The sequence below is a fragment of the Tachyglossus aculeatus genome, chromosome Y3 (assembly GCF_015852505.1).
Source record: "Tachyglossus aculeatus isolate mTacAcu1 chromosome Y3, mTacAcu1.pri, whole genome shotgun sequence".
In the NCBI taxonomy this organism is placed as follows: domain Eukaryota; kingdom Metazoa; phylum Chordata; class Mammalia; order Monotremata; family Tachyglossidae; genus Tachyglossus; species Tachyglossus aculeatus.
Window position 1 is genome coordinate 3,228,746 of NC_052095.1, and position 21,132 is coordinate 3,249,877.

The window sequence follows — 21,132 nt, forward strand, 5'->3', positions numbered from 1 at the left end:
TTCCTATGGGAGTGAGAAATGAGGCCCCCTCTGGAGAGATCAGCAGGGGAGACCATGTCGTCTGGGGAGAGCCAGGTTTCAGTGTTTGGGATTAGTAGTAGTGACAGGGACAGTAACAGGTCAATAACAAAGGGAAGCTTCCCAATGATGAAGCATGGGTTCCACAGGCCAAACTTGTCTGAGGCTGTGGGGAGGGTGTATGGGGTGAGGACAGAGCAAGAGGTGAGAAAGGGCTAAATGGGGATGAGCTGGAGGGGGCATTTGTGTGGGAAGGGGGGATGAAGGGCAGCACTGGGGCGAGATGACAGGGATGGGGAGTGGGAGAGGAGTGAGGAGGAGCAGGATGGGAGTACACTGTGGGGAGGTGTTGGCCTGTGGGAAGGGGGATAAATAGAGGAGCTGAGTTTAAGGGACAAGGGCGGGGAGATCAGAGGGAGGGGAGTGAAGGCACATTTTGGGGGGACAGTGTAAGAGAAAGAAAGTCCACAGCTGTTGAAGTTGATCTATAGCTCTAATTAGCTGGGGCAGATTCCTCTTGAAGAGGACAACTCAGCAGCTCCCAGCTAGGGGGAATCCAAAGGAATCCACCCCTGAGGCATCTCTCTCCAGTGCTTTTGCCTCACTTAAACTTGAGATTTTGAGCCCCCAGGGGACAGGATTCACATCTAATTTCCATTTGTGTACTTTCCCAGTGCTAAGAACAATGGTTTGCCAAAAGCACTTAACAAATATTATTACTACTACTAGTAGTGTCTGATAATGTGTGTAGTGGTTGGTTTTGGAGTTATCTCTGGGTCCTGGGATGGAATTGGTGAGAGAGAAAATGGCGAAAGGGAAGGTACATCAACTTCTGCTTAATGAAAATTCCCACTCATCCTTCTCTTCTTTTACTTCACACACAATTCCATCCTTTGGTTTTCCCAGTCTTTACCTCAGCAGAAGCTGGCAACTACAACTCCAGTATATATCAAATGACCAAGTTCACAGATAGGTTCTTGAACTTCAAAAATTTTATTAAAAATTCCTTGGGTATAATCTTGAAAACAAACATAAAGTGAAAACTAGAGTAAGACAGAAAAATGACAAGGAAGGGGAGGTTAGAGGCCATTCTGGTCCTCAGCAACTTTTTAAAACGGTGCCCTCAACTGAAGATTGGTGGGAAAGTTTGGATAGTAGGGAGAGGTATGGTTTCAGGCCTAGGTTGGTCTCTGCCTTACCGACCTCTGATAAAATATGACAACCTCTGAATGTCATATCTTTCCAAACACAGCTAACAAAAGATAAGGGAGCAGGGGTAAGTGCTAACTCATTTTCCTTGCCTGTAAAAAATTCTGGAAAGGAACTTCTTAAGAAATTAGTATCTCTTCTCTCTCCTGTTATTTTCACTTCCAGCTAACTTGGCTTGGAAAGTGGGACATGCAGAATGGAGTTTATCTGGGTCATCGTCTTCAAAGTGATCTTGTTGAAGCAACTTGATGTGATGCTCGTAGATCTTGAGGGCAGGGCCAAGGCGGATGGACAGGCCAGTCAGCACATCTGTGCGTTGCATCAATAATAGGGATTTCCCGTCAATCTCCTGTGAGAGAGGGGAGGTGAGACCTGAACCCCCAAAGGCCAGCTCTAGGTCTGGGGGCCTGAGGTCCACAAAAAGTGTGTAAATTCTGAGACTGCATTAGTCCTCACCTGTTCCTGGAAAGCAGAGGCTTGTTCAGGAAAGCCAGCCTTGGTGAAGTATTCCACCACATCCATCACTGTCCACTCCATAGGGTCTGAAGCCTTCGCCCTCTTGCCTAAACTGTGAATACTGATTTCAGTCAAATTGGGGACGGCTTCCCTCTCCCTTAGCACACCCAAGCACAAATCATTCCCCAGTCAGCATTCAAGTACCCACCCCGAAAAACACACTCACATGTAACCAGTGGGTGTTCTACAGGCACCAGTCAGTGTTGGCTTCCCTACAAGGAATGACTCTGGTAAAGGGGAATTGAGTCCTGAAGAGGCTGAGGCTGGAAACAAAGAGGAAGAGGGAATGTTATTCAGAAGCTGGATTTCCTTCTGACCACCTCCTCCCCACTGAGAACGTTAAACTTAGCCACACCATGTTACCCAACTAGCACCTCACTTACAAAGCAGAACAGCCCTGTACTTAACCTTAACTCTCACAACTGTAATTCTGCTCCTCCTGTCTAAATTTTCCACTTCGCATGGTCCCTTTTCTCTCTAGTTCCTGGTCCTCTTTATTTTTACAGACACTGAAAGTCACTTTCTTTAGTTTCCACTAGTTGATGGATAAGTGATCCCAATGGGGTCCCTAAGCTCCTTGTCCCAAAGCTCATACCTGCTCTCCCTTCTTTTTTCACCGCATTTACTGGGAAGGGCTTCGGAGTGCCATCTCCAAGGGCTAACTGTTGACCCTCTGTTTTGCCTTTAAGCAAGGCCAAAGGGCTCCAGTCCCTCGACTGCTCTTTCCTGCTATTCTTGGCCTGCTGTGCAGTCTCCCCATTTAGCTGGCGCTGCCCGCTGGACACTTTGGACACTTCAAAACCTTCAGAGAGGGCAGACACTTCCTTCTCTTCCTTGCTTTTCTCTTTCTCAGGCCCCGGTTCCTCCCCCGCCTTCTGCAAGAGGAAGAAAGGGAATAAGAGTATGAGTGGACCTGGTCCTCAGTGATTGTTTTCCTAAGAGCAGAATTTTCAACTATAGTTCTGGTCTGAAGAGGAAATAAGGAAATATTTTACAATAATACCATAAAAAAATTTATTTCAGAGTGGTCTACTAGAAAGAGCACAGGGCTGGGTGACACAAGACCTAAATCTTAATCCCGTCTCTGCCCACTGTCTGCTGTGTAACTATGGCCAAGTCACTTCACTTCTTTGGGCCTCAGTTTTTTCTTTTTCTGACCTCTGCTCTCTCTCTCTCTTGAGACTGTGAGCTCTTTGTGGGATAGGGCCTGTGTCCACCCTGATTACTTTTTATATAACCCAGTGATTTGAACAATGCTTGGCATACTGAAAGTCAACCACTACTATTATTACAATATTTTGGTAGTCCTCAAGCTGTTTCTAAACAGGGGCACCCTGATTTCTAGCATTCTCTTCTCTCTTACTACATTTTTGTGGATTCTATCAATTCTCATATCTCTGGCCCATCACCCTCATTAAAACCCTTGGACCTAAGCTCCCTCTCCTTAAATTCTTGCTTCTTGGGCCACTCTCCCATTAAACATCGAATTTCCCCAGTTATACTTGCAGAACCTTCCCTGAATCATGAAAGCTACAGTTATTTATATCGAGAAGCAGTGGGGCTCAGTGGAAAGACCCCAGGCTTGGGAGTCAGAGGTCGTGGGCTCTAATCCGGAATCCACCACTTGTCAGCTGCTTGACTTTCGCTTCTCTGGGCCTTGGTTACCTCATCTGTAAAATAGGGATTATGACTGTGAGCCCTACGTGGGACAACCTGATGACCACCTGATCCACCCCAGCGCTTAGAACAGTGCTTGGCACATAGTAAATGCTTAACAAATACCAACATTATTATTATTATTATTATTATTATTATTATTATTATTATTATTATTGTTATTATTACAGTTCCTTGTCCTCCAACTCTACTTCTCCCACCTGTTAAAACTGAGTTACAGCTGGACTATACAAAATATAGATTCTGAGCTCACCTTAAATCGAGTAGTTTGTGTACTGGTAGAGGCGGTGTATTATTTGAGTCCCTCCTCATATCCACATATACACTTTACCAATTACAATATACACATTATCAAAACAAACATGTTTTGTTGTCTGTCTCCCCCTTCTAGACTGTGAGCCCGCTGCTGGGTGGGAACCGTCTCTGTATGTTGCCGACTTGTACTTCCCAAGCGCACACACTGTGTTCTGCACACAGTAAGTGCTCAATAAATACGATTGAAATGAATGACTAGGATACAGCCAGACCGTTGGGTCCGAGCCCCCACCTTCTACCCCAAGCCCTTCTTTACGCGTTTACGAACTACGCGACTTTCACTCGCCCCAACATTAGTATAGTACCTTCCTAATACAAACTGGTCTGTCAGCCCCGCTACAAAAATCTTCTCCCTCCGACAGAGGTAAAGATGGCGTCTCCTTGTTAACAGAAGAGGCAAGACATGGCGAAGCTAATTGGGGTACTGTAAGCGAATAGGGTGCAACCCGTTGGGGACAGGAAGGGGCAGCAACGCCTGCTTCTGTTGCATCTACCTGAATCGAAGTTGAAACAGGTGGAGGCGGTAGTTCTGCAATTAAGGCTGCAGCCTCTCGTAAATGGGTGGGCTCTATGCAGCCACGGCGTGGGGGCTGCACACGCGCTGCATTCCGGTAAGAAATGCTACCTTTGTAGCTAACACGAAGTACTCCGCGCTGCAGGATCAGTTTCTCTAGTTCGACACAAGTGTGCTCCGGCTCTAGCCCGTGGCGCCGTCGCATCATTCGGCAAATACGTTCCAGGTCTGGGCGCGCCTTGCGCGATCGGAGGGAGTCAATGGTGTCTAGGATCCACTCCTGGTAATAGGGCGTCGGTGAAGAAGAAGCAGCAACCCCTACTGTCTCCGGCGGACGCTGGTCTGGAGGCCCCGCCATAGTTCTCACCACTTCCGGCTGCACTGCGCGCACACTTTCCCCTACCCTGCTTCCGCCCGCCGCTGCGGATTGGTGCTTAATGACGTTTCGTGAAAGGGGAAAAAAACCCGCAATCAATCAATCGTGTTTATTGGGCGCTTACTGTGTGTAGAGCACTGTACTAAGCGCTTGGGAAGTACAAGTTGGCAACATATAGAGACGGTCCCTACCGTACTCTAGTCTAAAAGGGGGAGACAGAGAACAAAACCAAACATACTAACAAAATAAAATAAGTAGAATAGATATGTACAAGTAAAATAAAAATAAATGAATAAATGAATAAATGAATAAATAAATAAATAAATAAATAAATAAATAAATAAATAAATAAATAAATAAATAGAGTAACAAATATGTACAAACATATATACATATATACAGGTGCTGTGGGGAAGGGAAGGAGGTAAGATGGGGGGATGGAGAGGGGGACGAGGGGGAGAGGAAGGAAGAGGCTCAGTCTGGGAAGGCCTCCTGGAGGAGGTGAGCATTCAGTAGGGCCTTGAAGGGAGGAAGAGAGCGAGCTTGGCGGGTGGGCAGAGGGAGGGCATTCCAGGCCCGGGGGATGACGTGGGCCGGGGATCGATGGCGGGACAGGCGAGAACGAGGCACGGTGAGGACATTAGCGGGAGAGGAGCGGAGGGTGCAGGGTGGGCTGTAGAAGGAGAGAAGGGAGGTGAGGTAGGACGGGGCGAGGTGATGGACAGCCTTGAAGCCCAGGGTTAGGAGTTTCTGCCTGATGCGCAGATTGACTGGCACCACTGGAGATTTTTGAGTAGGGGAGTAACATGACCAGAGCGTTTCTGGACAAAGACAATCCGGACAGCAGCATGAAGTATGGATTGAAGTGGGGAGAGACACGAGGATGGGAGATCAGAGAGAAGGCTGATGCAGTAGTCCATATGGGATAGGATGAGAGCTTGAACGAGCAGGGTAGCAGTATGGATGGAGAGGAAAGGGCGGATCTTGGCAATGTTGCGGAGCTGAGACCGGCAGGTTTTGGTGACGGCTTGGACGTGAGGGGTGAATGAGAGAGCGGAGTCGAGGATGACACCAAGGTTGCGGGCTTGTGAGACGGGAAGGATGGTAGTGCCGTCAACAGAGATGGGAAAGTCAGGGAGAGGACAAGGTTTGGGAGGGAAGACAAGGAGTTCAGTCTTCGACATGTTGAGCTTTAGGTGGCGGGCGGACATCCAGATGGAGATGTCCTGAAGGCAGGAGGAGATGCAAGCCTGGAGAGAGGGGGAGAGAGCAGGGGCAGAGATGTAGATCTGGGTGTCATCAGCGTAGAGATGATAGTTGAAGCCGTGGGAGCGAATGAGGTCACCAAGGGAGTGAGTGTAGATCGAGAACAGAAGGGGACCAAGAACTGAACCTTGGGGAACCCCCACAGTAAGGGGATGGGAGGGGGAGGAGGAGCCTGCAAAAGAGACTGAGAATGAACGACCGGAGAGATCAATCAATCAATCAATCAATCGTATTTATTGAGCGATTACTATGTGCAGAGCACTGTACTAAGCGCTTGGGAAGTACAAATTGGCAACACATAGAAACAGTCCCTACCCAACAGTGGGCTCACAGTCTAAAAGAGATAAGAGGAGAACCAGGAGAGGACGGAGTCTGTGAAGCCAAGGTTGGAATGTCGACTTGGGTAGTTTAGGGGGCGCAAGGTAGACATCTGCCACTGGGTTTATTACAATATTCGCAAATAGTGCTTAACAAAATTATTATTATTACATTATTTTTACAGCAGCTTCCATCGAAAAGTAGCGCGACCTAGTGGAAAGAGCATTAGGCTTGGGATCACAGGACCTGGGTTCTAATGTCGACTCTGCCATTTGTGTACTCTGTGACCTTTGGCAAGTCAGTTAACTTCTCTGTGCCTCAGTTCCCTCATCTGTAAAAGTGGGGATAAAGACTGTGAGCTCCACATAGAGCAACCCAATAACCTTGTATCTACCCCACTGTGAATAGAACAGTGCTCGGCACATAATAAACGCTTAACAAATACCATTATTATTATTCTCTGTGTCTTAGTTCCCTCATCTGTAAAATGGAGACAGAGACTGTAAGCCCCATGTGGGACAGTCCCTCTATACCCCAGTGTTTAGTACAGTGCATAGCACATAATAAATACTTAACAAATCCTACAAATCCTATTATTATTACTTTTATTATCATTAAAAGTGGAGATAGAGACAGACAGAATGGGGAGAAAAGTGATTAAAGAGGCAGAAAAATGGCAAAGCCAAATTTAAAGAAATAGACAAAAACAAAGTAATACCAAGTAATGAAGAACAAACTCATCCAGATTTTGTTATTATTATTTTAAATTGATACTTGTTAAGCACTTACTATGTGCCAGACACTGTACTAAGCACAGGGATACATAATAATAATAATAATAATGGCATTTATTAAGCGCTTACTATGAGCAAGGCCCTGTTCTAAGCACTGGGGGTATACAAGGTGATCAGGTTGTCCCACAGGGGGCTCACAGTCTTCATCCCATTTTACAGATAAGGTAACTGAGGCCCAGAGATGTTAAGTGACTTGTCCATTCATTCAATCGTATTTATTGAGTGCTTACTGTGTGCAGAGCACTGTACTAAGCACTTGAGAAGTTGGCAACATATAGAGACGATCCCTACCCAACAGCGGGCTCACAGTCTAGGAGGGGGAGCCCCCCCCCCCACACACACACATTCATTCATATCGTATTGAGCGCTTACTGTGTGCAGAGCACTGTACTATGTTTGTATGTATTTATTACTCTATTTTATTTGTACATAACTATTCTATATATTTTATTTTGTTAATATGTTTTGTTTTGTTCTCTGTCTCCCCCTTCTAGACTGTGAGCCCACTGTTGGGCAGGGACTATCTCTATATGTTGCCAACTTGTACTTCCCAAGCACTTAGTACAGTGCTCTGCACACAACATGTGCTCAATAAATACAATTGAATGAATGAATGTACCAAGTGCTTGGGAAGTTGGCAACATATAGAGATGGTCCCTACCGAACAGCGGGCTCACAGTCTAGAAGCGCTTAGTCCAGTGCTCTGCACACAGTAAGCGCTCAACAAATACAATTGAATGAATAGAAGGGGGAGACAGACAAACACACACACACACACACACACACACACACACACGATGGGAAAGGAGCAAAAAAAAAAGGGGGCAAAAGGGGGATTACCTGGATGATGCTCCGGCTCCAAGCAGTGTGTGTGTGTGTGTTTGTGTGTGTGTGTCTGTGTCTGTGTCTGTGTGTGCCTGTGTGGTTGTGTGTGTGTGTGTGTGTGTTTTGTGGGGGGCGTCCTCGGACCTTTTGTTCCTTCTTAAGAGGAAAGTCACACAGCTGACAAGTGGCAGAGTAAGGATTCGAACCCATGACCTCTGACTCCAAAGTCTGTGCTCTTTCCACTGAGCCATGCTGCTTCTCTAAGCATACATACCACATAATTAGATTGGACACAATTCGTGTCCCATATAGCGTTCACAGTCTTTATGCCCATTTTACAGATGAGGGAACTGAGGTCCAAAGAAGTGAAGCAACCTGCCCAAGGTCACAAGCAGACAAGTGGAAGAGCTGGGAAAAGAAGCAAAGTCCTCTGACTACCAGGCCCATGCCCCTTTCCCTTTAGTTTCTCTTTAGAGGGTGGAAAGACTATTTAAAATAGCATCACAAGAAGCCCTCTATGCCCTAGAGATCTCTATAACGCCGTCCAAAGCAAAATCTCTTCATTCATTCATTCATTCATTCATTCATGCATGCATTCATTCATTCATTCATTCATTCATTCATTCATTCATTCATTCATTCGTATTTATTGAGCAGAGCAGTTCAGCAACCAATAGAGACAATCCTACCCAACAATGGGCTCACAGTCTAGAAGAGGGGAAACCGACATTAAAACAAGTAAACAGGCATCAAAAACATCAATATAAATAAATAGAATTTTAGATATATACAGACCATTAATAAAATAAATAGAATAATAAATATGTACACGTGTACCCAAGTGCCATGGGGTGGGGAGGGAAGTAGAACAGAGGTTCGGATTTGGGGAGATGTGGGGAGGGGGCAGAGGAAACTGGGGGCTCAGTCTGGGAAGGCCTACTGGAGGAGGTGAGCTCTCAGTAGGGCTTTGAAGCGGGGAAGTGTGTTAGTTTGGCGGATGTGTGGAGGGAGAGCATTCCAGGCCAGAGGTAGGACACGGGCCAGGGGTCGATGGTGGGACAGGAGATAACGAGGCATAGGGAGGATGTTAGGGGCACCAGAGGAGCGGAGTGTGTGGGCTGGGCTGTAGAAGGAGAGAAGGGAGGGGAGGTAGGAGGGGGCAATTTGATAGAGAGCTTTGAATCCAATAGTGAGGAGTTTTTGCCTGGTATAGAGGCTGATAAGTAACCACTGGAGATTTTTAAGGAAGGGGGGTGCCATGCCCAGAGTGTTTCTGAAGAAAGATAATCTGAGCAGCAGAGTGAAGTATAGACTGAAGTGGGGAGAAACAGGAGGTTGGAAGATCAGAAAGGACACTGATGCAGTAATCCAATCAGGATATGATGAGAGATTGTACCAACAAGGTAGTGATTTGGATGGAGAAGAAAGGGTAGATCTTGGTGGTGTTGTGAAGGTGAGACCAGCAGGTTTTGGTGACAGATTGGATGAGTGGGATGAATGAGAGAGCAGAGTCAAGGATAGTAAATAATAATAAGGATGGCATTCATTAAGCACTTACTATGTGCAAAGCACTGGGGAGGTTACAAAGAGATAAGGTTTTCCCACGAGGGGCTCACAGTCTTAATCCCCATTTTACAGATGAGGGAACTGAGGCCCAGAGAAGTTAAATGACTTGCCCAAAGTCACACAGCTGACAATTGGCAGAGCCGGGATTCAAACCCGTGACCCCTGGCTCCAAAGCCCATGCTCTTTCCACTGAGCCACACTACTTCTCTAGGATGACACCAAGGATGACACCAAGGTTGCAGGCTTGTGAGACAGGAAGGATGGTAGTGCCATCCACAGTGACGGGAAAGTCAGGGAGAGGATAGGGTTAGGGAGGGAAGATAAGGAGCTCAGTCTTGGACATGAGTTTTAGGTGGTGGGAAGACATCCAGATGGAGATGTTCTGAAGGCAGGAAGAGATTGCGAGCCTGGAGGGAGGGAGAGAGAACAGGGGAGGAGAAGTAGATTTGGGTATCGTCTGCATAGAGTTGATAGTCGAAGCCATGGGAGCCAATGAGTTCACCAAGCAAATGAGTATAGATGGAGAACAGAAGGGGACTGAACCTTGAGGGACCCCTACAGTTAGGGGATGGGAGAAGAAGAAGGAATCCATGAAGGAGACTGAGAATGAAAGGCTAGAGAGATAAAAGGAGAACCAGGAGGATGGTTTGCTTCTATCAATAGCTGCTATTACCAGTGATAAGAAAACAGCAAAGAGAAATAGGAATTTCTCCAAGGATCTGGAGAGGTTCATCAAATTGACTCCCAAAACCAATATTCCCATAACTATGAGAGACCCTATAATTCAGAAAAAACCTTGCTCGCCCCCACCTCACCTTAATACTCTCCTACTACACCCAACCCAAGCAATTCACTCCTTTAATACTAACCTATTCACTGTACCTTGATTCAACTGCCTTGTTCATTTCTCTGCCTTCCTTTCATCCATATCCTGTCTCTGGCTTGGAATGCCCTCCCTTTTCATATCTGACAGACAATTACTCTCCCCACCTTCAGAACTTTATGGAAGGCAAATCTCACCTGGATTGTCTCTAGATTGTAAGTTTCTTTTGGGCAGGGAATATGTCTGTTATATTGTTATATCATACTCTCCCAAGTATTAAGCACTGTATTAAGCACAGTGCTCTGCACCCAGTAAATAGCAATAAATATAACTGACTGACTAATTTCAAGAGGCCTTCTCTGACTAAGCCCTCATTTCCTCTTCTCCTCTTCCCTATTGTGTCACCCTGGCTTGCTCCCTTTATTCATCGCTTCTCCCACACCATTCATTCAGTCATATTTATTGAGTGCTTACTATGTGCAGAGCATTGTATGAAGCACCTGGGAAGTACAAATTGGCAAAATATAGAGACAGTCCCTACCCAACAACAGACTCACAGTCTAGAATTGTCACCACAACACATATGCACATATCTGTAATTTTATTTATTTACATTATTGTCTGTTTCCCCCCATCGTACTGTAAGGTCATTTTGAGCAGGGAATGTGCCTGTTATATTGTTCTATTGTACACTCCAAAGAGGTTAGTACAGTGCTTTGTACACAGTAAGTGCTTAATAACTATGACTGATTGACTGGCTACATTGAACTAAAACAATTTTTCAAAACTGTTTGCTTCTTTGAATTGATGAATGTGTTAAACATTAGCTCATTAAGCCTAACATTACTTTTTGCTTCTCAGATAAAATGACGTAATAGTGAATGCTCGCAAGGTTGAAACTCCAGTCCATACTTTACTCTCCTGCCCTGATTATTTTTCTAAAATGCCATTCAGTCCATGTCTTCCCTCTTCTCAAGAACCAGTGAATGACCATACACCTCCATGAGAAGCAGTGTGGTCATGGGCCTGGGACTCAAAAGAACCTGCATTCTAATCCTAGCTCCACCACTTGTTTGCTGTGTGACTGTTGGGTGAGTCTTCTCTGTACCTCAGTTACCTCATCTGTAAAATGAGGACTAAGACTAAGAGCCCCATGTAGACATGGACTGTGTCCAACCTAAATATCTTGAATTTACCTCAGTGCTTAATTCAGTGTCTGGCACATGGTAAGTGCTTAACAAATGCCATTAAAAGAAAGAAACAGAGATTCCTTATCCTTAGCTTTGAAACACTCAATCAGCTTACCCTCTAATACCTCACCTCACTAACTTCCTGTCAGTCAGTCAATCATATTTACTGAGCACTTTCCGTGTGCAGAGCGCGGTTCTAAGTGCTTGGGAGAATACAACATAACAATACACAGACACATTCCCAGCCTACATTTAGCTCATAATGATCTTACAGTCTAGAAGCAGTGTGGCTTAATGGACAGCCTTCCCACATAGGAGGCCTTCCCAGACTGAGCCCTCTCCTTCCTCTCCCCCTCGTCACCCTCTCCATCCCCCTGCCTTACCTCCTTCCCCTCCCACAGCACCTGTATATATGCATATATGTTTGTACGTATTTATTACTCTATTTATTTATTTGTTCTATTTGTACATATTTATTCTATTTATTTTATTTTGTTAATATGTTTTGTTTTGTTCTCTGTCTCCCCCTTCTAGACTGTGAGCCCACTGTTGGGTAGGGACTGTCTCTATATGTTGCCAACTTGTACTTCCCAAGTGCTTAGTACAGTGCTCTGCACACAGTAAGTGCTCAATAAATACGATTGAATGAATGAATGAATGAAATGAGTGACAACCACGTGGCTTGGGAGTCAGAGGTCGTGGGTTCTAATCCTGGCTCTGCTACTTGTCAGCTATGTGACTTTGGGCAAGTCACAACTTCTCTGTGCCTCAATAACCTCATCTTGTATCTACCCCAGTGCTTAGAACCATGCTTGGTACATAGTTACTTAACAAATATCATCATCATTATTATTATTTTTAGAGGGGGAGACAGATGTTAATGTAAATAAATGAAATTACAGATATGTACATAAGTGTTGTGGGGCTGTGAAGGGGAGCAAGCCAGGATGACACAAAAGGGAGTGGGAGAAGAGGAAAGGAGGTCTTAGAGAAGGCCGCTTGGAGGAGATGTGCCTTCAGGAAGTCTTTGAAGGAGGGGAGGGTAATTGTCTTATTTGTTATGAAGAGGAAGGGCATTCCAGGCCAGAGACAGGACATGGGCAAGAGGTTGGTGTTGAAATAGACAAGACTGAGGTAGAGCGAGAAGGTTAGCATTACAGGAGTGAAGTGCATGAGCGAGGCTGCAGTAGGAGAGCAACAGTGTGAGGTAGGAGGTAGCAAGGAGATGGAGTGTTTCAAAGCCAAAGGTAAGAAGCTTCTGTTTGTTGCGGATGTGGATGGCAACTACTGGAGATTCTTGAGAAGTAGTGAAACATAGCCTGAATGTTTTTGTGAAAAAATGATCAGGGTAATAGTGGTAAAAACTCCTCACCCTCAGCTTCAAGGCTCTCCATCACCTCGCCCCCTCCTACCTCACTTCCCTTCTACAGCCCAGCCCTCACCCTCCACTCCTCTGCCACTAATCTCCTCACTGTGCCTCATTCTTGCCTGTCCCACCATCGACCCCTGGCCCATGTCATCCCCCTGGGCTGGAATGCCCTCCCTCTGCACATCCGCCAAGCTAGCTCTCTTCCTCCCTTCAAAGCCCTATTGAGAGCTCACCTCCTCCAGGAGGCCTCCCAGACTGAGCCCCCTCCTTCCTCTCCCCCTCCCCCTCCCCATCCCCCCACCTTACCTCTTTCCCCTCCCCACATCACCTGTATATATGTATATATGTTTGTACATATTTATTACTCTATTTATGTATTTATTTTATTTGTACATATTTATTCTATTTAGTTTATTTTGTTAATATGTTCTGTTTTGTTGTCTGTCTCCCTTTTCTAGACTGTGAGCCCGCTGATGGGTAGGAACCGCCCCTATATGTTGCCAACTTGTACTTCCCAAGAGCTTAGTACAGTGCTCTGCACACAGTAAGTGCTCAATAAATACGATTGAATGAGTGAAGTGTGGAATAGAATGGGAAGAGAGAGGAGGGAGATAGGTCAAGAAGGAGACGGATATAGTAATCAAGGTGGGATTTCCTCTTAAGGTCCAGCCTACGCACTGTGCTCCTGTAGTGCCAATTTACTCATTGTGCGCCAATCTTGCTTATCTTGCTGCTTACATCTTTTCCAACCTAGCCTAGAACTCCCCTTTCATATACTGCAGACCACCACTCTCTCCACCTTCAAAGCCTTATTGAGATCACATCTTCTCCAAGAGGCCTTCCCTGATAAAGCCCTTTACCTAATTCTCTCTCTCTTCTGCATTGTTTATTTACTAGGGTCTGTACCCTTTGGGCATCTGATACTCACCCCACTCTCATCCCCAGAGCATTTACATATTTATCCATAATTCACTTATATTTACTAATGTATTTGTACACTATAAACTCCTTGTGGGCAGGGAACATGCCTACCAACTCTGTGGTGTTAAACTCTCCCAAGTGCTTAGTATAGTACTCTGTACATAATAAGCGCTCAAAAACCACCATTGATTGATTGATTAATGCTAAGAATGGGCTCATCCTCTTATCTGGTAATGTAATGGTGTGGAGTTGAAAACCCTATATTAAGGATGTGAAGTTGAAAACGCTATATATTAAGGATGTTACAAATCAGATGCTATGCACAACTTGTTTCTTTTTAACACTATAGAATGTGGTATCAAGGGCTCATTTTTTTGCTTTTTGGATAAGGGTACCCGAATTCCCTAAAAATATTCTAGCCAAACATGTAATGTAAATTGTTACCATTGACCCATACTATCACACTAGTTAACCATTACTGAAGGTACCTACACCAGGATCATAGTTTTTGACAAAATACTCTTTATTAAAGTAACCCCTTGACCCAGTCCCACCTCATGGTGCTCTGTCCCAACATAATGTGGTAGACTCATACTGGACCCCACTTGCTAGGGTGCACCATCCCAACGTAATTTGGTAGATGCAAACCTTACAGCAAAGACTTGTGCCCTTTATATCTAAAAAAATCCAAACTTCCAAATGCCTTCCAGACTCTTCCCCATCATTCCCAGTTCTTGCTCCTTCCTTTCAATGGCAGTATGAGGCAATGATAATAATAATACTAGTTGTGGCATTTGTTAAGAGCTTACTATGTGCCAGGCACTGTGCTAAATGCTGGAGTAGATACAAGCCAATCAGGTTGGACACAGTTCCTGTCTCAGGTGAGGCTTACAGTCTCTGGTGATATAAATATACTGATGATTCCTGCCCTTCTGTTGATAGTATGTGGAAACGCTTAAGCGCTTAGTACAGTGCTCTGCACACAGTATGCTCAATAAATACGATCGATTGATTGATTTCAGAGATCTTTGCTTTGATACTTGGATGTGTAGACCTCCTTGAACAATTCCAGAGGTCACCAGACTGTCTGTCCTCCATTCATTTATTCATTTATTCAATCGTATTTATTGAGCACTTACTGTGTGCAGACACTGTACTAAGCACTTGGGAAGTGCAAGTTGGCAACATATAGAAATGGTCCCTACCCAACAACAGGCTCACAGTCTAGAAAGGAGAGGAAGACAGCAAAACAAAACATGTAGACAGGTGTCAAAATCATCAGAACAAATAGAGTTGTAGCTTTATGCACATCATAAAATAAATAGAACAGTAAATATGTACAAGTAAAATAAATAGAGTACAAAATCTGTACAAATATATGGAAGTGCTGTGGGGAGCAGAAGGAGGGTGGGGGGGATGGGGAGGAGGAGAGGAAAAAGGGGGCTCAGTCTGGTAAGGCCTCCTGAAGGAGGTGAGCTCTCAGTAGGGCTTTGAAGGGAAGAAGAGAGCTAGCTTGGTGGATGTGTGGAGGGAGGGCATTCTAGGCCAGGAGGAGGACATGGGCTGGGGGTCAGTGGCAGGACAGGTGAGAACGAGGCACAGTGAGGAGGTTAGTGGCAGAGGAGCAGAAGGAGTGGGCTGGGCTGTAGAAGGAGAGAAGGGAGGTGAGGTAGGAGGGGGTGAGGTGATGGACAGCCTTGAAGCCCAGGGTGAGGAGTTTCTGCCTGATGCGTAGATTGATTGGTAGCCACTGGAGATTTTTGAGGAGGGGAGTAACATGCCATGAGTGTTTCTGGACAAAGACAATCCGGGCAGCAGCATGAAGTATGGGTTGAAGTGGGGAGAGACACGAGGATGGGAGATCAGAGAGAAGGCTGATGCAGTAGTCCAGACGGGATAGGATGAGAGCTTGAACGAGCAGGGTAGCAGTTTGGATGGAGAGGAAAGGGGGATCTTGGCAATGTTGTGGAGCTGAGACCCGCAGGTTTTGGTGATGGCTTGGATGTGAGGGGTGAACGAGAGAGCGGAGTCGAGGATGACACCAAGTTTGCGGGCTTGTGAGACAGGAAGGATGATAGTGCCGTCAACAGTGATGGGAAAGTCAGGGAGAGGGCAGGGTTTGGGAGGGAAGACAGGGAGTTCAGTCTTGGACATGTTGAGTTTTAGGTGGCAGGCAGACATCCAGATGGAGATGTCCTGAAGGCAGGAGGAGATGCAAGCCTGGAGGGAGGGGGAGAGAGCAGGGGCAGAGATGTAGATTTGGGTGTCATCAGCATAGAGATGATAGTTGAAGCCGTTGGAGTAAATGAGGTCACCAAGGGAGTGCGTGTAGATGGAGAACAGAAGGGGACCAAGAACTGAACCTTGGGGAACCCCCACAGTAAGGGGATGGGAGGGGCAGGAAGAGCCTGCAAAAGAGACTGAGAATGAACGACCGGAGAGATAAGAGGAGAACCTGGAGAGGACGGAGTCTGTGAAGCCAAGGTTGGATAATGTGTTGAGGAGGAGGGGGTGGTCCAGTGTCGGAGGCAGCTGAGAGGTCGAGGAGGATTAGGATAGAGTATGAGCCATTGGATTTGGCAAGCAGGAGGTCATTGGTGACCTTTGAGAGGCCAGTTTCCATGGAATGTAGGGGACGGAAGCCAGACTGGAGGGGGTCGAGGGGAGAGTTGGTGTTGAGGAATTCGAGGCAGCGCCTGTAGACAGCTCATTCAAGGAGTTTGGAAAGGAATGGTAGGAGGGATATGGGACAATAACTAGAAGGTGAGGTGGGGTCAAGAGAGGGTTTTTTTTAGGATGGGAGTGACATGGGCATGTTTGAAGGCAGAGGGGAAGGAACCAGTGAAGACTGAGTGGTTGTAGATGGAAGTTAAGGAGGGGAGAAGGGATGGAGCGGGAGATTTCATGAGATGAGAGGGAATGGGGTCAGAAGCACAGGTGGCCGGAGTAGCACGTGAGAGGAGGGAGGAGAGCTCCTCTGAGGATACTGCTGGGAAGGATGGGAGAGTATACAAACAAACATACACATATACAGGTGCTGTGGGGAGGGGAAGGAGGGAGGCAGGGGGGATGGGGAGGGGGAGGAGGGGGCTCAGTCTGGGAAGGCCTTCTGGAGGAAGTGAGCTCTCAGTAGGCCTTTGAAAGGAGGAAGAGAGCTAGCTTGGTGGATGTGCTGAGGGAGGGCATTCCAGGCCTGGGGGATGACGTGAGCCGGGGGTCGATGGCGGGACAGGCGAGAACGAGGCATGGTGAGGAGATTAGCGGCAGAGGAGTGGAGAGTGCGGGCTGGGCTGTAGAAAGAGAGAAAGGAGGTGAGGTAGGAGTGGGTGAGGTGATGGAGAGACTTGAAGCTGAGGGTGAGAAGTTTTTGCCTGATGTGTAGGTTGACTGGTAGCCACTGGAGATTTTTGAGGAGGAGAGTAACATGCCCAGAGAGTTTCTGGACAAAGACAATCCGGGCAGCGGCGTGAAGTATGGACTGAAGTGGGGAGAGACAGGAAGATGGAAGATCGGAGAGGAGGCAGATACAGTAATCCAGACGGGATAGGATGAGAGCTTGAACGAGCAGGGTAGTGGTTTGGATGGAGAGGAAAGGGCAGATCTTGGCAATGTTGTGTAGCTGAGACTGGCAGGTTTTGGTGATGGCTTGGATGTGAGGGGTGAACGAGAGAGCGGAGTCGAGGATGACACCAAGGTTGCGGGCTTGTGAGACGGGAAGAATGGTAGTGCCGTCAACAGTGATGGGAAAGTCAGGGAGAGGGCAGGGTTTGGGAGGGAAGACAGGGAGTTCAGTCTTGGACATGTTGAGTTTTAGGTGGCAGGCAGACATCCAGATGGAGATGTCCTGAAGACAGGAGGAGATGCGAGCCTGGAGGGAGGGGGAGAGAGCAGGGGCAGAGATGTAGATTTGGGTGTCATCAGCGTAGAGATGATAGTTGAAGCCATGGGAGCGAATGAGGTCACCAAGGGAGTGAGTGTAGATGGAGAACAGAAAGGGACCAAGAACTGAACCTTGAGGAACCCCCACAGTAAGGGGATGGGAGGGGAAGGAGAAGCCTGCAAAAAAGCCTGAGAATGAATGGCCGGAGAGATGAGGACACCCCATCCCCAGAACCCCCCTTTACCAGCACCAACCCTCATCCCCTCCCTTTCCAACCCCTTCCCTTCTCTCCTTCCCACCCCCGGGCCATCTGAGTTCTTTCTCATTGCCACCCCTCATCCCCTTCTCCCTGCAGAGGCCCTCACCAACTCATTCCCATCCAAACCCTCCCCACCCCATGCACCCTTCCCCCTCCCTCCCCTCCTTCTACAGCTGCTGCCACGTATGGCCCATGGAATACCTGCTTCAGTATAGGTAAGCTCTCTTTCATCCTAAACCTGTTCCTTTCCCACTCTCTTCTCCTGCTCACCCTTACCAAGACTTAGCTCACCCCAGATGACAGTCTCTTCTGCTGCTTTCTCCAGCAGAAGCCTCTTCTTCTTCCACTCTCCCAGACTCACCACTCTTCCTTCTTGCACCCCAATGTCAGTTTCACACTATCCCTCCTCCCCCTTCCCTCTCCTTCCCCACCTTTGAAGCCCGTATTATTCGCCTCTACCACCCCCTCCCTATTCTTTCAGCAGTTATCAACCGCCACCCTGGCCCCACCTCCAACTTTTTTAACCATTTTGACCCCTTACTCACCTTCCTTCTCTCCTTTTCCATGCACACTCTCCCAACCTTCAGAGCCTTATTGAAGGCAAATCTCATCCAGATTGTAAATTTTTCTCTAGATTGTAAATTCCTTCCTTAAGTCTCCCTGTCCTCGAAGACTTGAACATTCACATGGATGTCTCTGGTGACTCCTCTGCCGCCCGCCTTCTATCTCTCCTTGACTCTGCCAACCTCCTGCTCCACCCCACCTCACCCACTCATCAACTTGGTCACACCCTCGACCTCATCATCTCCTACAGCTGCACTATCTCTACCCTCACCAGATCTGAAATCGCACTCTCTGATCATAACCTTCTCACCTGCCTTCTCACTCACACTCTTCCCCCCATAAATCTATATTATAGGTATAATTCTATTTATTCTGACGGTTTTGATACCTGTCTCTATGTTTTGTTTTGTTGCCTGTCTCCCCATTCTAGACTGTTGAGCCTGTTGTCGGGACCATCTCTGTATATTGCCGACTTGTACTTCCCAAGGGCTTAGTACAGGGCTCTGAACACAAAAAGTGCTCAGCAAATATGATTGAATGAATGCATGAATGAATATACTACTCCCCAGAGACCTCTGCTTTCTTGACCCCATCCATCTCTCTCAGCACATCACACCCCAGCTCGCCTGCCTATCCTGTCTACCCACTCGTGATGAGCTGATTACTGCTCTCAACTCAACCCTCTCTACTCAACTTAACTCACTTGCTCCCCTTTCCCTTCATCGCTCTCGCACCACTAACCCACAGCTTTGGATTACTGCCACTGTCCGCCTCCTTCGCTCTTATGCTCTAGTTGCTGAATGCAGTTGGTGAAAGTCTAAACACCAAGTCAATCTTGTTCACTTTAACTTTATCCTTTCCTGCCTTAACTCTGCCCTCTCCTCTGCCAGGAAAAAATATTTTTCTTCCCTTATTGACACCCATGCCCTTCACCCCCGTCAGCTGTTCTGGACATTTAACTCCCTCCTCAGGCCCCCTGTTCCTCCACTTCCTCCCCCTCCTTCATCCCTCACCCCCAATGATCTGGCCACCTACTTCATTAGTAAAATTAACACCATCAGGTCTGATTTCCCCAAAGTCACTTCTCTCCCTTCTCCAACTCCCCCGCTCTCAACCCTCTCCTCTACTTTCCCATCCTTTCCAGCAGTATCTTCAGATGAGATCCCTTCCCTCCTCTCGAGTGCCACCCCATCCACCTGTGCTTTGGACTCCATTCCCTCTCATTTTATGAAATTCTCACCCCTTCCCTCTTCCCTTCCTTAACTTCCATCTTCAACTGCTCACTCTCCACTTGTTCCTTCCCCTCCACCTTCAAACGTGCCCACATCATCCTAAAAAACCCTCTCTTGATCCCACTGCCCCTTCTAGTTATCGCCCTATCTCTCTCCTACTCTTCCTTTCCAAACTCCTAGAATGAGCTGTTTACACTCACTGCCTTGAATTCCTCAACTCCAACTGTCTCCTAGACACCCTCCAATCTCGCTTCTGTCATTCATTCATTCATTCATTCATTCAATCGTATTTATTGAGCACTTACTGTGTGCAGAGCACTGTACTAAGCGCTTGGGAAGTACAAGTCCACCACCAAAACTGCCTTCTCAAAGGTCATCAATGACCTCCTTCTTGACAAATTCAATGGCTTACACTCTAACCTGATCCTCCTTGTCCTCTCAAATGCCTTTGACACTATGGACCATCCCCTTCTACTCAACACGCTATCCAAACTTGGCTTCACAGACTCCACCCTCTCCTCATTCTCCTCTTATCTCTCTTGCCGTTTATTCATTCAGTCAGTCAGTCATTTATTGAGCACTTACTGTGTGCAGAGCACTGTACTAGGCACTTGGGAAGTACAATTAGGTAACAAATAGAGATAATCCCTACCCAACAATGGGCTCACAGTTTAGAAGCAGGGCAACAGACAACAAAACAAAATAATTACACAGGCATCAACAACATCAACATAAAGCTTTGGCCAAACAGGGGAGGGAGAAAAATGGAAATGAGGCCTGACATACCATATTTCCCCACCAATGGAACAGCATTATTCTTTAAATCGTGGTCCTCATTTATGGGATATGTTAGCATGTTTGAAAGCGGTGGGGATGAAACCATTAGAAAATGAAGTTGAAGATGGCAGTCAAGGAGGGGAAAAGGGAGAGGCAAGTTTTAAAAAGGTATGAAGGAATTGGTGTCAGAAGCATAGGTAGAGGGGATAGATTTTGAGAAGAGGTGAGATATCTCTTCTTGACATACTGCAGGGAAAATAGGGAGGATTGAAGAGAGTGGCAGAGGAGTAGAAAATTGTTTGTGAAATTTTAGGGCTAGTAAAATTTTTAGGGTGATTTCAATTCTGTTGATCAAGTAAGTGGCCAGATCAACAGGAGAAAGAGAGAGTGGGAGAGATTTGAGGAGGAGCTGAATGTCCAGAAGAGCTGGTGGAGGCAGTGGGTATGGGAGTGAATAAAGAAGGGGAAGGGTTATTGTTGGGCAGAGGAGAGGGCTGAATTGAAGCAGGTAAGAATCAATATTAGGTAGATAAGGTTAAAGAGATGTCTGGATTTCCATCAGTCCTCTGCAGCTCGGGCACAGGAATTGAAGTGAACTATGGTGGTGAACAAGGCTGCAATTTAGTGGTAAGAGAGTGAGAGGTACTTACTTTTAGCATTTTGTTTTCCAGACCAAATTGCTTCCGTTACTTTTATCTTCTTATCAGGTCTTAATCTCCACAC

General features: G+C 46.6%; 1 protein-coding gene across 2 annotated transcripts; it reads right to left on the reverse strand.

Moving 5' to 3' along the window:
* Window positions 1-995: 995 nt before the first annotated feature.
* LOC119946740 (atherin-like) lies at window positions 996-4,607 on the reverse strand. 2 transcript variants are annotated; one of them, XM_038768175.1, is made up of 6 exons: window positions 4,361-4,607; window positions 3,409-3,413; window positions 2,339-2,618; window positions 1,910-2,006; window positions 1,684-1,795; window positions 996-1,576 (listed from the first exon to the last, which is right to left on the reverse strand). In XM_038768175.1, exons 1-6 carry the CDS (start codon window positions 4,605-4,607, stop codon window positions 1,355-1,357), a joined length of 963 nt encoding a protein of 320 aa, XP_038624103.1. In that variant the 3' UTR covers window positions 996-1,354. The 2 variants fall into 2 exon arrangements, with proteins under 2 accessions (XP_038624103.1, XP_038624104.1); XM_038768176.1 differs by having other exon boundaries at window positions 1,462-1,599.
* Window positions 4,608-21,132: the final 16,525 nt, after the last annotated feature.

Excerpts from the sequence above, each read along its gene's own strand:
- LOC119946740 (XM_038768175.1), bottom strand. The coding sequence starts at position 4,607 with ATGGCGGGGCCTCCAGACCAGCGTCCGCCGGAGACAGTAGGGGTTGCT. Across the intron at positions 1,796-1,909 it reads AGAACACCCACTGGTTACAT|TTTAGGCAAGAGGGCGAAGG; the intron begins GTGAGTGTGTTT and ends CAGTATTCACAG. Across the intron at positions 1,577-1,683 it reads CCTCTGCTTTCCAGGAACAG|GAGATTGACGGGAAATCCCT; the intron begins GTGAGGACTAAT and ends CCTCTCTCACAG.